Below are 18625 nucleotides of genomic sequence, written 5' to 3' on the forward strand. Positions count from 1 at the left end.
ACAGAAACGACCCATCAGAACTGTACTGACTAAAGGTGTTGCTGGAATTGGAAAAACAGTCTCTGTGCAGAAGTTCATTCTGGACTGGTCTGAAGGAAAAGTAAATCAGGACATTCTCTTCATATTTCCACTTCCTTTTAGAGAGCTGAATCTGATGAAGGAGAAGAAGCTCAGTCTGGTGAATCTTCTTCAGAGCTTTTTCCCAGAAACACAAGATTTAAAACCAATACATTATAAGGGCTACAAGATCATGTTCATTTTTGATGGTCTGGATGAGTGTCGATTGCCTCTGCATTTCCAGAAAAATGAGAAATTGGTGAATATAGAAGAGCAAACCTCAGTGGATGTTCTGCTGACGAACCTCATCAAGGGGAATCTGCTTCCCTCTACTCTCCTCTGGATCACCTCTCGACCAGCAGCAGCCAATCAGATCCCTCCTGAGTGTGTTGACCAGGTAACAGAAGTGCGGGGTTTCAGTGACCCTCAGAAACAGGAGTACTTCAGTAAGAGGATCAGTGATAAGGACCTGGCCAACGAAGTCTTCACACATATCAGATCTTCAAGAAGCCTCTACATCATGTGCCACATACCGGTCTTCTGCTGGATTACAGCCACTGTTCTAGAGAGAATGCTGAGTGACGCTGAGAGTGGAGAAATTCCCAAAACCCTGACGCAGATGTTCACACATTTCCTGATCTTTCAGATCAAACACAAGAGCCAGAAGTACAGTGGGAAAAGTGACCCTGATCCTCAGCAGACTAGAACAAGTATCCTGGCTCTGGGGAAACTGGCGTTCCAGCAGCTGGAGAAAGGAAACCTGATCTTCTATGAGGAAGATCTAAGAGAGAGTGGCATCGACATTAAAGAAGTGTCAGTGTACTCAGGAGTGTGTACCCAGATCTTCAGGGAGGAACATGAGCTGCACCTCGGGAAGGTCTTCAGCTTTGTACATCTGAGCGTTCAGGAGTTTCTTGCTGCTTTATATGCATTTCTCAACAGAAAAATTCCAAAAGAACAATCCACTGAACAACAAACCAGTAAACTCTTCAAGTTCTTCAGTAAGTCAACAAAGACTGACTTCCTCAGCAGTGCCATAGACAGAGCCTTACAGAGTGAGAGTGGACACCTGGACCTGTTCCTTCGTTTCCTTCTGGGTCTCTCACTGGAGTCTAATCAGACTCTGTTACAAGTCGTACTGACACAGACAGAGAGAATATCTGACAGCAATGAGGAAACCATCAAATACATCAAGAAGAAGATTGAGGAGAACTCATCTCCAGAGAAATCCATCAATCTGTTCCACTGTCTGAATGAACTGAATGATCATTCTCTGGTGCAGGAAGTGCAGAAATACCTGAGAGGAGGTGAGCGTCGTCTTCAACAGGCCAGGCTCTCTCCTGCTCAGTGGTCAGCTCTGGCGTTTGTGCTGGTGAACTCAGAAGAAGAGCTGGAGGAGTTTAACCTCAGTAAATATGATCCATCAGAGGAGTGTCTTCTGAGGCTGCTTCCAGTAGTTAAAATATCCAGAAGAGCTGTGTGAGTATTTTTATTCAGGCCTTCATACAGTTTTTAATTAACTGCTGATGTGTAGAATCAGTTTCCATTCAATCACTGGTGGATTCACATTATTCACATTGTTACATATAAGCATGCATTATCCTTTGTGTGTAATAATAATTAAACCATCATTTTAATGTAAACAGTACATGAGGTTTCTGTCTTAGAATGATTAAATACAATCTTAAAAAAAGTTTTGGGCAAGTTATATGTTGATAGATAGATAGATAGATACTTCATTTATCCCAAAGGAAATTTAGGGTAGATCCAAGTTTAGATCTACTCTAAAGTAGCACTGTGTGATTTGACTGAAAAAATCATCTCAATATGCTTTGGAGAAATGATGATTAGCAATACAACATAATTTCATATAGAACATACATTTTAAATGTCTGTATTTATTTCTAACATATATATGTGGGAGAAGGTGTAATGTTTTTCCAGAGTTTAACTGGGAAAATAGAATAAATTCACATACTCCAAAAAGCCTTGCTCGTTCTCTGTTTTGTTAAACATTTTCTTTTCTATTTTAACTCATTATAATCTCTCCCAGAGCTTTTGGTGAACTGTATGCCCATGCTGATCACAAATAAAGTGGAGAAATCTGCATGTTAACTATTTCAGTATAAAGAAACACCAGCTCTTTAGATATACAATACATTTCACAGTTTAATTCTGTTTTCTATTCTTTGTCAATCCATTCAAATATTCTTCTTTATTGTAAAATCATTTGTTTATTTTTGTTTTTCAGATTAGCTTCATGTAATCTTGAAGTAAAGACGTGTGAAAATCTGGAATCAGTTTTAAACCTGGAAAACTCCTCCCTGAAAGAGCTGGACCTCAGTAACAACGACCTGCAGGATTCAGGAGTGGGGCTGCTCTCTGCTGGACTGAAAAGTTCACACTGTAAACTTCAGATTCTCAGGTCAGTGTTTCAGGTTATCACAGACCAAAATAACAAACAAGACAACAAATAAAAACACGATCAATTAAAGAAACTTAATTACACAGAAGGATGTGCAAGGTTAGTCTCAACAGGATGTTGTTTCCAGGATGGCAAAGGAGAGGAGCCCTAAATATCTCTCCCTGCTCAGACTTTTCCATGCCCTTTAATTTGTCATGGTACTGCATCTACAGACTAAATACAAAAAGAGTAATTGTACTATTTTATGCTCATTTCCTTTTTTCTTTTAACTTTTATGTATGTATGTATGTATGCATGTATGATAGGAAATGTAAAATGTCTGCATCAAAAAAGACATACAACATAGTTCATACATGAGCTAAAAGCACCACATACATATATTGTTGTATTTTTCCAAAAAAAATAAAAATAAAAGAAAGAAGCTAGGTCCAGCATTCTCTCTGGTAAAGCACAGCACACACTCAGGTTTACTACGCTCTCAGCATAGTTATACACGTAAAAGGGCTGTGCACCTAGTGTAACGAGCTCTTAAAGGGACAGTGTACATGTTACTGAATACTGGCGGTTACATATTTCCACCAGGCCATTTAAATCTTTTCTCCATTGTAAGCATGTGTGCAATAACAAACACTTCCTGAGTCCAACCCAATGCACCATGCATTCTTTATTCCAGTGCCCCACGTTAGCTTTATCTCCCCTCAAACCTACAAGTATATAGTAGTATTTTAAATGACACCATTAATAATTGCATTTTACATTTCTTACATTCATTCTTTTATTTACATTTAAATATCCACTATAAAAACTTGTCTTAAGAAGAACAAATGTAATTACAGTTAATCACAAATGTTGTCATGATTAATCTGATTATATTTCTTAATCAATTTTTAAGAACACACTTTTCACAGGTGGGCAAAACATTTTCCAGTGCACAGCAGCAGATTGTGTTTACAATTAAATTTCATACAAACGTTCTGTTTAATGTTATATTATGTTATATTATTCTCTGTTTCACTCCATTAAGAAGCTCACATTAGCGTGCTAAATTTTCATGCAGAAAGTAGGTAACTAGCTAACTCACTAGCTCACTGAGTAGGTAACTCACTAGAACACTGACTAGGATACACACTAGTTCATTAATTAGGTAATTAGCTAACTGACTAGTTACCTACTGAGGTCACTGGCTAGGTAACTTACTAGTTCACTCAATAGGTAACTATCTAATTTACTAGCTCACTGAGTGGGAACTAGCTAATTCACTAGTTCACTGACTAGGTAACTATCATACTTTGTGCATGAATATTTAGTACATGAAACAGAGAATAGTATAACATAATATAACATTGAACAGAACGTTTGTATGAAATTTAATTGTAAAAGTATCTGCTGCTTTGCACTAGAAGCTGTTCGCTCTCCGTTTTTGGAAGGACGCTTTATAACTGGTGGGGTCAGTCTCAGATGAGGGTTCAGGGAACCCGTCAGTCCAGAACCAGCTGACCAATGGAGATTCAAGGGGCCTTCTTCTTAGTGTGCCAAAACTCAGAAGCAAAAAACTAAAGCAAAAGCAAAGTAGAGATTCCAGAAGCAAAAGTCTATAACAGAAAAATCCAAAAAAATCCATTGTACAAATTTCTGATCACTGAGGTCACTGTGCAGAGGGAGGACATAACGATGTGTGTATATATACAAACGAAACCAAATAGAAAAAAATATATAGGAGAAGAGAACAAAGAGAGAAAAAAAACACAAAAGAAGAAGTTGTGCCCTTGAAAGAAGAAGGAGAAGAAAGATATATTATAGTATGGCTTCCTATATTTTTCCATGTATCCATCCCTAACATACTACACACAGAATAACAAAAAAATAAATAAGTAAATAAAAATAGCTAAATGTCTTAAATGTTACATGTGTTATTTGACTGTGTGCATGTGTGTGTGTAGGAACATTCATGTAGCGGTGATATATGGATGATGTGGTTATAGACATATAATGGATGTGTGTAGGTTATCTGTTAAAGACTGATGGAGTTTTTTGGCGATGGTCAGCACCACCAAAAGTGCTCTGCTTTCCTCCTGGTTTAGGTTTGTGGTTCATGTGTTAAGCAGGCAGAGTGATGGGAATGGAGAGATTGGCTGTTTAAATAGTGGAGTTAGCCGAGTTATAACAAGCTGCCAGAAGTGTTTGATTGGTGGGCAGTACCATAGAGCATGTATGTAATTGTCTGGAGAGTTTAGTGAGCAGTGTATGCAGATTTCTGAATCTACGTGTCCCATTTTATGAAACTTTTGCTTAGTGTAGTGAACCCTGTGAATTACTTTATATTGTATAAGGTGGAGGTTAGTATTGTTAGTCATGGTGAATGTGTTTTCCATAATGTTTCTCCAGAAATCAGCATTAGGGGTAATTAAGATATCTTCTTCACATTTTTATTGGCACAGCGACTGTTTGGTCTAATTTGAATAAAAGCCTATATATTTTTGATAGAATTTTGTCTGAAGAAGAGATATTAAGGAATTCTGAAATTGGTGGGCTAAGTTCTAGTATTGCGTAATCTTTGATTTTTGAGTTTAACATAGATCTAAGTTGGAGATATTCCAAAAACTTGTTCCTATCAATGCTATATTTCTGGGTTGTATGTGAGAAAGTAGCCGAGTTATTGTTGTGTAGAACGTGGTGTAAATGTGTAATACCTTTTTCTTTCCATTTTTCTAGTTTTGTTTTTTTTTTGGTGGCGGGAAGTCGGGTTTGTGCCATATGCGTGAGTATTTAGTGGGTGGAAGTCTAGTGTTTGTGTTCTTGTGAATTTTCCACCAAACTGTCAGAGTCGATGATATCATTGGGTTTTTGAAACAAGGGTGGTGATTGATTGCTGTGCTAATAAATGGTAAGTCTGAGATTTGTATTTCAATAATTGATGTTTGTTCTACTTCTCTCTATATTTCATCAGTTTAATTTGGTTTTATCCATTTAATAATGTACTTTAATTGGTTTGCAACGAGGTATTGTTGGAAATTTGGAGCTTCTAGGCCTCCCTGAGTTCTTTGTTTTTGTAATGTGGTTAATTTGATTCTGGGTGGTTTATTTTTCCAGTAGAATTTAGAGATGATTGTGTCTAATGTTTTAAACCAGGTACGTGGAGTTTGGATGGGAATCCTTGAGAAGAGAGAGTTTAATTTAGGTAATATTGTCATTTTGATTGTGGATATTGGTAGGATAGTGGTAGGTTCATCCAGCGTTGGATATCATTGTTGATGGTTGTGAGTAGTGGTCTAAAATTAAGTGTGTGCAGCTCAGACAGCTGGGTGGAAACTTTAATGCCCAGGTATGTGATGTGTTCAGTGCACATAGGGATAGGGAGTGACTGAACTGCTGTGTCTGATAAGTTCATGTTAAATGGTAGAACAGTGGATTTAGACCAGTTAATGGAATAATCTGAGATTTTAGAGAATGTTTTAATTATTTGTTTAGTCTGAGGAATTGAGGAGAGTGGGTTTTGTAGAAATAGTAGAATATCATCTGCATAAAGGCTGATTTTTGTTCGGTAGTGTAGGTATGGATACCTTTTAATATTTGGGCATTGTCGTATAGCTGCTGCTAATGGTTCTATGAAAATAGAGAACAGCAGAGGAGAGAGTGGGCATCCTTGCCTAGTTCCTCTGTGCAGTGTGAAATTCTGTGATATTAGTCCGTTAGTATTGACTGTGGCTTTGGGTGAAGTGTAGAGAGTTTTAATCCATTCTATAAATGATTCTCCAAAACCTAGTTAATGTAGTGTAGTGAAAAGGAATTTCCAGTTAACCTTATTGAAAGCCTTCTCTGCATCTAAAGTGACTATTGCAGTTTTTGACTGTTGTGTGATGTATCAGATTGAGTAGTCTGCACATGTTGGTAACTGATTGTCTGCCTTTGATGAAGCCGGTCTAATCAGGATGTATGAGGAATGGGATAACCGTTTCCAGTCTGGTAGCTAATTTCTTACTTATTAGCTTTGTGTCTGTGTTAATTAGTGACAGTGGCTGGATGGTAAGGTAGAATCTTTGTAGGTTTAAGATGGAGTGATATTGTAGCTGTATTAATTTCTGTTGGTAGTCTCTTATTGTGTTTAATTTCTGCTGTTACTCTACTGAACATTGGGCCAAATATTGACCAGAAGTGCTTGTAGAATTCTGCGGGAAAGCCATCTGGTCCTGGTGCTTTGTTATTCGGCATCTTACGGAGGGCTTTATGGAGTTCTTCTGATGTTATTGGCTTTTCTAATATGCTTTTTTGTTCTTCAGTTAGTTTGGGTAGGTGTATATTATTGAGGAAAGTGTGAATATCTATTGGATCTGGATCGTGTTCTGGTGAGTATAGATTTTTATAGAATTTCCCAAATACTTGATTAATTTCATTTGATGTTTGCCTCATTAGTCTGGTCTCATCTTTGATTGATGGGATTGTTGTTTTTGTTCTTTATGTTCTACTTGGTTAGCTAAGAATTTACCAGATTTGTTGTTGTGATTAAATTGTTTATATCTTAGTCGTTGTGTTAAAACTTGACTCCTTCCTTACAGGAAGAGTAAGAGATGATTTTGCCTCTTAGTACTGCTTTCCCAGTTTCCCATAGTATTGTTGGTGTGGTTTCTGGAGAATCATTTATTTCTAGGAAAGATGCCCACTCTTTTTTGATGTAGCTGTCAAATTCTGGGTCTGTAAGTAACGAGGTATTTAGTCACCTGCTAAAAGTTTTATGTAGTGGATTTATGTTCCATATAAGTGAAACTGGAGCATGGTCACTGATTATTATAAGGTGATATTTTATTTCTGATAAATTAGATAAAATAGAATTGCTGGTTAAAAAATAGTCAACGCGAGAATATGAGTGGTAGGCAGGAGAACAGAAAGAAAATTCTTTAGTGTTTGGGTTTTTGAGGCGTCAACCATCGCTGAGCCCTAAGTCTGTCATGTATTGTTTAATGATATCTGTTGAATGCCAGTAACGTGTATTGTGTGACATAGTTAATCTGTCTATACACGGGTCAATGATTGAATTAAAGTCTCCTCCAATTATAATTGTGGAATCTGATATATTGTTTATATGGTTGAAAAACTCATGAAAGAAGGATGGGTTATAAATGTTGGGGCCATACAAACTTGCTATTGTTAAGGGTGTGTTGCTGATGTTGATGTTAATTATGATGTATCTACCTGTGTCTGATATAGAGGTGTTATGTGTGAAGGGGATTTTTTGGTTTATTAGTATTGATACTCCTCTTTGTTTGGAGTTATAGTAGGCTGAGAATATATGGGTGAATTGTGGTGATCTGAGCTTATGATGATTTGTTTCTGATAGATGTGTTTCTTGTAGTAAACAAATGTCTGCCTTCAGTGAAGTGAGATGGTTTAGTACCTTGGCTTGCTTAATCTGTGTCCCGATACCACGAATGTTCTAGTTTATAAATTTAAGTGAAGACATGTTGTGATGTACGGATTAATAATGTTTATCAATGATATGATATGAGTGTGCAGATGTTTGAGGATATTTTCTGTTGTTTGGGGGATGGAGCGAAAACAAAAATGCATTTTTCGGATATGGGATATATAGTAGTAATAAAATAGAGGTTGGTGCAAAGAGATAGTACAGAAAGGAGTGATTAAATGCAAACAAAGTAGAAGAGACATAATATAAGATAAAAAGTGTTGGATTTGGTGTGAGATACGTGTTATCACATTGAGACGTTGCATGCATTAAGTTATTGCTAAGTGGTTCCTTGTGATTTTTATGGGATTTTGTGAACGGATTAATGTGCGTGCATTAGTATATTTGCGGGTGGATGGATTGATGAGGTGGCATGAGGAGTTTTAATAAACAAGTAAATATTAACAAAATAATAAATATAGAATCATAAACAACGTCCTTTGGTCTATCTTGCACATGTTTAAAAATGAACATTATAAATATAATTTTTGTTATTTTTTTACATTTTAGAGTGAAATTCTCATTTCCGCAACATGCCCGTATTAGAATTTCAGTACATTGTTTGGAAATTTTAATATTTAAACATTTAAAACAAAAAAACTTAAATGCATTTCATACTATAAACACTTTTAGTAAATAAAAATAAAAGATTTTACATTGAAAAGTAAAAGCAATAAAATTAATAAAGAAAAGGAATGTGTCCAACACTAATTTTCTCATCCTCCGCAACAATTTTCAATCATTGTTTAAATCCACAAGGAACTTAAATTTTCAAGGCGTTTTTAACATTAGGGAAGACATTGGCCATGACACTCAAGATGGCTACCATGTAAGCAGTTCTTCTCATATGTTTCTGGATAAAAGTTAAAAGATTGCTCATCAACTTGTCTGCACGACTTTTTCATTGTCATTACCGATATATCAATATAAGTTTTGAGCCTACAGTTTGAAGTTACAGTCTGTGTTTTTGATTATAATATAGTATATTAAGGTCTAAATGGACACTGTATGTGAAAATTTATACAGCCCTCTTGGTGCCTTTACAGCATAAAAGTTTAAAGTCACTCATCCTCCGCAACCGAATTCTCACTTACCGCTACATTTCAATACCTGTTGCGATAATGAGATGCACTGTTTCGGTAATGAGAATTTGATTAGGAAGCATAATACAGATGCCTTTTTACTTCCTGATTGTCAGAACATGAGCGTTACCCTGAACATTTTCTCCAGTAGACCATTCTAACTTAGCTATTGCAAACCACCAGTAGAGGTCACTAATGTTCCGTCTTATCTGGCCTGAAACTAAATCTAATTCCGTACACAGAATTAGATGTTAGACCACATAACCAGAGAGCTTTTTTCCATCTTTGATATATTTTATTGTAATGTGCGATGTGTATTTGTTTACAGGCAGGTAGCTAATGAGAAAAGAAAGGCAGCAGCAAAAGCAAGGCTGTCAAAGTTTAGGGAGAACATTTACAGCAAGAATTACAACATTTAGAGAAACACACACACATACTCAACGACACAGACAGTTGTTCCAGTTGGAGTTACTTTCACATGATATTATTTGTGTACTGTGCATTCTAAGGAATTAAACAAAAACTGGAATGGATATCATAATTTCAAATTTGCCATTTCCAGTGGGAAAATAGACAACATGTGATCTGAAAAAGTAAAAACCAAAAAGTACCATGATAAAAAGAAAAAGCAATGAAGGAAAAAAGTCAGCCAGATATTACAGAACTGACATATGCCGGACATATGGGCAAAACACAAAAAAAACTACGTAAATGACTAAAAATTAAAAGTTTCTTCTTAGTAGGCATACAATGCTGGATGGTACATAAAGATAGACACGATTTCAGAGTTTCTGAGAGGTCTTTGTTTGACATTTGTTGAATGGTTTCCAATAGTTAAATGAGCTGTTTTATTAATGAAGGTGCTGTAGTCTACATGAAAGATTCTTTTGATATGCAAATGTTTGCATTGTAAATTGTCTTAAATAATATGAAATGTTCTTGAAAATAAACATTCTTTTCATAATGTAGCATTGTGTGTAAGTGTAAGCTAATAAGTCTTCTTAAACCCTTGCTTAACTGTGAATGAACTGAACTGCTTAGCTTTGATAAAAAAAATGCATTTTTATCATATATTAGATGTCATATCACATTGCGGTAATGATACATTTTTGTGGACTTCATCTATAAAATGCTAATAAAATATGCAAAAAAATGGAACAAAAGTTCTAAAAATAATATTCATAGTAAGTTTAGACCTTAATCTTAAATTCTCAAAAGGAAATTTGTTGTTAAATGCATTTTGAAAATTTTCATACTGGATGTCCTGTGAATCAGGATTTTGTGAGAATGACCCGAGTAAGTGGGAGTGGAAGACAGAGAAAGAACGAGAGAAAAAGGAAAGTTTAGGGGAAATATATATACATTGAGGATCAATTTTATGAGGTTATTTGAGTATTGACCAATATTTTTGAGATCGTGCAACGAGAGCACAACGCACCTGAGAGAGAGAGAGAGTGCGCAAACGAAAGCGCTCGGGGGAGAGAGAGAGAGAGAGAGAGAGCGCTATTTAGTTACAGTTAAAGAAATTTAGAACAGCCAGGGAGTTATGTTTTTGTCACGATATAGCTGTCCATCAACATAAAGTTTGTTGACGGAGACGACTGCTTTTTTCACTTCTTTTATGAGTTCTTTCCTCACGGCGAACAGTTTTCTGCGTCTGTCAAGGATTTCACTGTGGAACGGGTCGTTAATTCCCAGGTCTGTTCCTCTAAGTTCCCTTCCTTTGCTCATGATGAGCTCTTTATATTTATAATGCTCGACCTTAGCCTAACATTTTGATTGCGGATTTAATTTTTTTGTGTAAAACTTTTTGCACGAAATTCACTACATAAAATACCCAATATAAAAACTTGCGTCTTACGAAAAACAAGCGCAATTAATCACAGAATTTTGGCAGGTTTAATTGGATTGCATTTTTTAATCAATTGACACCACTAGAAATTCTACATGTATAAATGTGTAAATATTAGAAATCACACAAGAAAAAGTGTTTAACGAAAGTCAGAGTATACCAAACAAACAAATACGAGTCTTCTGCAGTTGTCTTAAGAATGTCCAACTTGAATGAACATTTGAGATATATCACACATTGATTACAAAATTGTGATGCACGAGCAAAAACAATTTCAGAAAAAGTTAATATGAACTCAATTCTTTGGTCCACATCAATGCTAATGCCGTATTCACAGAGATGCTTACTGTTGAAGTTTGGGTTTCATGAATTTGTTAATCTGTGTCAACTGTGTTAAGAAACTTAAGTTTTCTATGGATTTTTTTAAAAAAGAGACTAATATCAAAGTGCATTATCTTCCTCAGTCTGCTATCTTGTCTTTCTTTCTTTCTTTCTTGTTTTCTGTCACTCACTCACAAATTCTCTTGCTCTGTCTGCAGATTATCTGGTTGTATGATCACAGATAAAGGCTGTTGTTCTCTGGCTTCAGCTCTAATTTCAAACCCCCCCCACCTGAAAGAGCTGGATCTGACCTACAACCACCCAGGAGAGTCAGGAGTGAAGCTGCTTTCTGCCAGACTGGAGGATCCACACTGCAAACTGGAGAAACTCAGGTAGGTCTGAACTAATAATTATGTTATCAACTTATTGTAAGATAAATATTGTTGTACATGTTGTACATATTTGTCACTCTTGATATTGTCTGTTGTGCTCTTTTCTGTGTGTGCGCTGTGCCTCACAGGAAAGCAAAGTGTTGAGAAAGTTAGGGGTTAATGCTGTGACACATTGCATTGTGGGACCTGTAGTAAGTCTAGTTGTAGTCACCAGGTAAACATGGTGGAGCAGCATATAACCTTCATTCTGTCATTCTGTTTTATTTTTGTTTACACAGCCACTGTTAATTGTTTATGTTCAAGCTATCTGCACTGAATGCCAAGTACTTCACTGAAATTCTGTTTTGGCTCATCTTTCTGTTGTTAAGAAGAACCAAGGTTTAGTTTTTACTCCAGAACAGGTGGAAAACTTCAGTGATGGAGAGCTGCCCTGAGCATCGAGTCAGGAGAAAAGTTACAAGATTAAAACCGATTTCCACTAACTTTATACACACTGAGAGTCAAGCACCCCAGAAACCAGGCCATGTCTTTATGGTAAAAATAATCAGTGACTGCAAAACCAGAATCCTTTCTGAACACTAACCTACACCCTGTGCAAGGTGCTCTTGATGTTTATTGCTATCTTACTCCCACCAACAGTGTATTTTCATGCTCTTCACCTGTCTTGTTTAAACAGCAATGGTGATTTTGAATATATCTACGCCGATGAAAAACATTGGTCAATTCCAGTTAGCTGCGCCATTTAAATAGCAATACCCCAAAGTCAGATCGCAGCTGGCTCTTAAAGGGAATGGCAAATGACATGGTGATTGGTTTATTTCACGATACATGCTTTTTGCACATTTTGAGCCTCTTTGGAGCAACTTTTCCTATCGTAAAGACACAGTGACACACCCTAAATCAAGCTGCATGGTGCACGGCTGACAGCTCACCTACGGATCACTAAAAGAGAGCCCTTAATTTCTAAAGAGATCCCATTAATGTGATTGACTTGTTTTTTTGGCTTCATTTAAAAATGTTGCCTTTGTTACATTTAACATTTTTGAAGTTTTCTAATGACCAGTGGTATAAAATTATTTTTAAATCATGATAAAATAATTTTTGCACAATAATTCCTTGAAAAATGTATGGTCCAATAAAAACAGTTGTTGTGACAGGAGTACACTCAGGTATTAATATAAATGCAAAAAACATACTTTAGTAAAGTTTAACTCTTTTCTGCAAGCCCACAAGAAACCATTTTGTCTTAGGAGTTTCTTTCTTATTATTAAATCATTAACACTGATCTTAACTGAGGCGAGTGAGATCCTGCCAGTGTTGGGCACGTTACTTTGAAAAAGTAATTAGTTATAGTTACTCGTTACTTCTCCAAAAAAGTAACTGAGTTACTAACGGAGTTACTCCACTATAAAAGTAATTAGTTACCAGTAAAAGTAACTATGGCGTTACTTTTTATTATTCGCCCGTCAAAAAAAAGGAAATCAATTATGCATTTACTATTAGAAAAATAACAAACGAAAATAAACCCAAAATGTTGACAAAAATATAATCTAACGAATTTCAAAAAAATAAAACGAAATTCTCCACACAACCAAAGAAAATTACTAAAACTTGTCATACTGAAAAAAACGGAAAAACGCGTCTGGGGATGAGAGAGAAAGAGAAAGAAAGGGAGAGAGAGAGACAGAGAGAGAGATTTCTGGTATGAGCTACTCACAGGTTCTCACACACTGTATCTCCTGTTTCTCTTTCATCTGCCTGGCGCTCATATTGTAGTCCCATACATAGTTCTGCAGTTTCTCTGTGTTTTCTGTCGTATTTTAGACGCGAGCGCTTTACACAAGAACTAACGCCACGGCACAACACCGCCCGCTGTACAACAGCGCTTATAAATAAATTAAACACGAAAATGATGGCCCCACTTCACCACGCCAACCCACAGGCACAGCGGCCAGAAGCTCAAGTTTACCGGAAAGAGGAGAGGTTAACCAGGGCAAAGCGAAGTAAAAAAAAAAAAAAAAAAGTTCATAGAGCGGCTAAAGTAACATGCAGTAACGGGGTGTCGGAAATGGTAATGGCGTTATAGTTACAGTCAGAGTAATTAGTTAGATTACTCATTACTGAAAAAAGTAGTTTTAACGCCGTTATTTCCAACACTGGATCCTGCAGTTCTTTAAATGTTGTTCTGGGTTCTTCCTGGATGAGTTGTTCATGCCTTTTTGGAGTAATTTTTAGCTCAGTCACTCCTGGGAACTTTAACCACTGTGCCTTGTTTTCCCCATTTGTGAATAAAAGCTCTAATAAAAAGAATACTACATATTGTGCATATAAAGCAGAATAAGATACAGCAAATATTAAAACTTTATACATGCAGACAAAAATATATTTAGAGAAGTAAGAGTTAATCTTCCTTAATCTTCCGTTTTTAATCTGATTTTATGCAGTGTGCATTGCAGTTCCGTACTTTACCACATGAGGTCACTAATTTCCGCTCTCTCAAATGTTCGCTCGTTTTCACACAAAGTATTTCTTTATAAATCAGTTTCTAAAAATCTCACACTGTGCTGATCTGTGTGTGTGTGTGTGTGTGTGTGCGTGTGTGTGTGTGTGTGTGTGTGTGTGTTTAGAGTGGAACATGGAGGGAAGATCAGAATCAAACCTGGATTAAAAAAATGTAAGTTACACACACACTCGCATACACACACACTACATACAAACATTACACACACACACATACACTATATACAAACAATACACACACAAAATATAACACTACACACACACAAAGTACGAACACTCACACATACAGACATATACACTCTATATACAAACAATACACACAAACACACACACACACACACACTACAAACAAACAATACACACAAACACACACACTACATATAAACAATACACACAAACACTACACACACATACTACATACACACAATACACACCCAAATACACACACACTATATACACCCAATACAAACACTACACACACGTAAACTACATACACACACTACACACACTAAACATACCACTACACACAGACACTAAATATACCACGACAGACACACTACACTCAATACACACAAATACACACATTATACACCCAAATACACATACACTACATACACACAATACAAGCACACACAAACACACTACATACACACACATACACTACATACACAAACAGTACACACACACTAAATATAACACTACACACCAACACTAAATTAACACTACACACACTAAATATAACACTACACACACTAAATATAACACTACACACTAAATATAACACTACACACACTAAATATCACACTACACACACACACTAAATTAACACTACACACACTAAATATAACACTACACACTAAATATAACAACACTACACACTAAATATAACACTACACACACTAAATATAACACTACACACACACACTAAATTAACACTACACACACTAAATTAACACTACACACACACTAAATTAACACTACACACACACTAAATATAACACTACACACACACACTAAATATAACACTGCTCACAAACACTAAATATAACACTACACACACTAAATATAACACTACACACAATAAATATAACACTACACACACTAAATTAACACTACACACACTAAATATAACACTGCTCACAAACACTAAATATAACACTACACACACTAAATTAACACTATACACACTAAATATAACACTGCTCACAAACTCTAAATATAACACTACACACACACTAAATATAACACTACACACACTAAATATAACACTACACACACTAAATATAACACTACACACACTAAATATAACACTACACACACACTAAATATAACATTGCACACACTCTATATATAACACTGCAGACACTCTAAATATAACACTACACACAAACTAAATATAACACTACATACACTAAATATAACACTACACAAACTAAATATAACACTACACACACACTAAATATAACACTACACACACACTAAATATAACACTACACACTAGGGATGCAACGGTACAGTGTGGCCATGGTTTGGTTCGTATCGCGGTTCTTGGGCCACTGTATCGGTTTGGTTTCGATATATATTAATATTATCTAGCTCCAACATGCAGCACGTTTTTAGCCCTTTCTATTTCAAATCAACAAGGTGCTCCTACTCACACTTTCAGAGCCAATTAATAAAGTCACAGATTAATTCAAATCACAATATCTATTATAAAAAAGGAGCACTTATTCTTACCATTAGTCAAAAACAGGTAACTGAATCACACTGTGCTTTATCTGCTGACTGTCTTTTACCTTGATTATCAAACTCAACGCTGAAGCCAAAATGTCCCGAACAGCGGATTTATAAGATGACGGCGCCTCTTCAAATATCCTTTTCTCCGTTTAGCGTTCACTGTCCCTGATCACGCAGCTGAGAAAGTTTTGTTTAATTAGTCCTCAAATCTTCAGCGTTTGCCTTCAGAGCTGATTTGCTCCGATAGAAGTAATATATAAAAAACTATCAACTATAAAATATAATATACTTAAAATCTGCACAGTAACTATAAGTTATTATTAGTTATATTTATATCTGACATTTATAAGGATTTAAATTTATGTTCAGTACACAGACTTAATAACTGTAGCTTAATATAGCAGTTATAGGTAAGGGCGTAGGAGCGGGCTTGATATTGGGGGGGACACATTTGAGAATATGAACCAAAGCCCACACTATAGTTTCCTAGAACAACATTTGTGGAATTATTTTTTATCACAAATAATCTTTTTTTCTGTATTTTGTTTATAATTAGTTACATCCAATAAAAGGTGATTTTACAGCCTAAACATGTTACTCCACATTACATTTACTGTTGTTAGAAAAAAATATGCATGCAATGTCTGAATTATATACATAGTACAAAAACTGATCAGTTATCACCTAATATTTAAAATAATATAACAGTATTGGTTATTATTATTATGTATTGTTTGTCAATTCTGTTGTATATTTACATTTTCTTTGGTTCCTGCGCTTTTAATTTGTTTTTACTGAGAACACTTCTTTCTACTGAGAGAATGTAACTACGTTTCCTAGAGATTTTTGGCAGAAGTTAATATAAACGTCAGGACATGTGGTCTTACTGTGAACTACATATGAACAGAAGTCAGGTTAGATCAGTGTTTCTTAACCCTGTTCTTACATATTCTACTGCATATTAACACTGTTCTGCATATTCTACAGCTTCCTCTGTTTAAAGGCACTTTAATAAAGTAAGTGGTGGTATGATGCGTCTAATAAACTGCTGGATATACATAATGATTCATTTAGGATCCATAGGGGGCTAAGAGATTTTAACAGGTAAACTCAATAAATGATTGTTTATTAGCTGATCAGTTGGATCTGATGGAAAACACAGTTTTAGGGCAGTGATGATCAGGGTTAAGAAACTGCTTTAAACCACCAACATTACCCAGTGTTGTACTTAATTCTGTGTATCCTCTACATCCAGCTTCTAGCTAACTGCAATCCTAAATTAATAAACAGTTTGAAAATGAAACAGTGATTAGCTGATCAGGTACAGGGCAAGTTGAACATTACGTATATAGTTTTTTTTTCTTTAACCTTGACCCCCAATCTAGGTAATTCCAAAGTTAAGTTAACTCACTAACACAGCTGCGGTTTATTAATCACAGTGGGTTTAAACTGTGTGCTGATTCAGAGACGTGTATTTTTAACCAGCTATCAGAAACATATCATCACAGTTTACATGATTAGATACCATTACCTTTCTTTTAGAAAAAAAATCACCATATATCCATATCTTAAAATCAGCTGCAGCCGATCCCGCTGCTAAATCTCACAGCGAGGGAGGGGCTTCCCCCCACCAACATACTGACGCCTCCGCGCGCCGCAAAAACAGCAAGCTGATTGGCTGTTTCTCCTGAGAGGCGGAACTTAATTCCTGAACCGGCTCCGTGATTGGTCCAGTCTGTCTCCTCATTAATAGCACAGCTGAGCTGAGCGAAACAATATCATTTTTGGGGGGACAAATCCACCTGTTTCTAATATTGGGTGGGACATGTCCCACCCATCCCCCCCGGTTCCTACGCCAATGGTTATAGGCATTCTGCTGTTTGAGAATTTTAACAGATGCTTATTCTCACTCAAATGCTGGAGTTTTAGAAACAAAAAATTAAAAGAGGAAAGCACTTTGACTGAACAGGAATTTATTTTATTTCACAAACATTTGAAATACACAGAAATATAAAGCTATATGTTACCATTCATTTCTTATCACCAGGGCAAATTTATTAAAATATAAAATATATTAATTCATTAACTAAAATCTCGTCCGGCGCTCTAAAAAGCTGCAGGCACAGGTAGCGAAGTTTGGCAGCGCACACGGCGTGGGATTACCTCTGTTTTCTTAAAGAAAAATTGTTTTAATAAATAACCACAGATCAAGTGTAGTTTAAACTGCAAAACCATGATATAAAACTCAATATAAAAACACCACTGTCATATAACCAAGAGAGACATCAGGCAAAATGCACTTCTCCCCTCTCTCTCTCTCTCTCTCTCTCTCTCTCTCTCTCTCTTTCTCTCTCTCTTTCTCTCTCTCTCTGTCTCTCTGACTCTCTCTCTCTCTTTCTTTCTCTCTCTTTCGAAGCTGAATTCAGAGCGACGCTACAAATAATATAAAACTCAGTTCAGTTAACTAAAATAAGATGAGTGCGGAAAAGTAAATTAAATATTGTCAAATATAAATAATAGCTTGAGGTTTTGGTGAGCTATTTCCATGTTTTGAAACTGAAACTTTTATTACTATCAGGCTTTTTATTCAGAAAGCCTGTGGTTGTTTTTTATGAGTTTATATTTTATATTACTTATTTATTTTATTTATTTGTATTATTTTATTTATCAAAATAGTTTATATAAATAACTATATCATATATATATATATATTTTTTTCTCCCATGATTCCCATGTTCTTAGTTTATTAATATTAATTTTATAATATCTTATTATTTTTAT

At 35.7% G+C, this 18625-nt stretch overlaps 2 protein-coding genes across 10 annotated transcripts in view; one reads left to right on the forward strand and one right to left on the reverse strand.

The window, feature by feature from the left end:
* Positions 1-18625, forward strand: part of LOC125801101 (NACHT, LRR and PYD domains-containing protein 12-like) — a 431224-nt gene that overhangs the window by 408829 nt on the left and 3770 nt on the right. For all 8 annotated transcript variants that reach the window (XM_049477034.1, XM_049477039.1, XM_049477043.1 and 5 more), the window contains 2 exons: positions 11414-11587; positions 14215-14261. In XM_049477034.1, coding sequence (XP_049332991.1) covers positions 11414-11587; positions 14215-14261 — 221 coding nt within the window. The remainder of the gene's footprint in view (positions 1-11413; positions 11588-14214; positions 14262-18625) is intronic.
* LOC125801307 (zinc finger protein 585A-like) overlaps positions 1-18625 on the reverse strand; it is a 188292-nt gene that overhangs the window by 27333 nt on the left and 142334 nt on the right. The gene's annotated exons all lie outside the window — the stretch shown is intronic.

The sequence above is a fragment of the Astyanax mexicanus genome, chromosome 4 (assembly GCF_023375975.1).
Source record: "Astyanax mexicanus isolate ESR-SI-001 chromosome 4, AstMex3_surface, whole genome shotgun sequence".
In the NCBI taxonomy this organism is placed as follows: Eukaryota; Metazoa; Chordata; class Actinopteri; order Characiformes; family Acestrorhamphidae; genus Astyanax; species Astyanax mexicanus.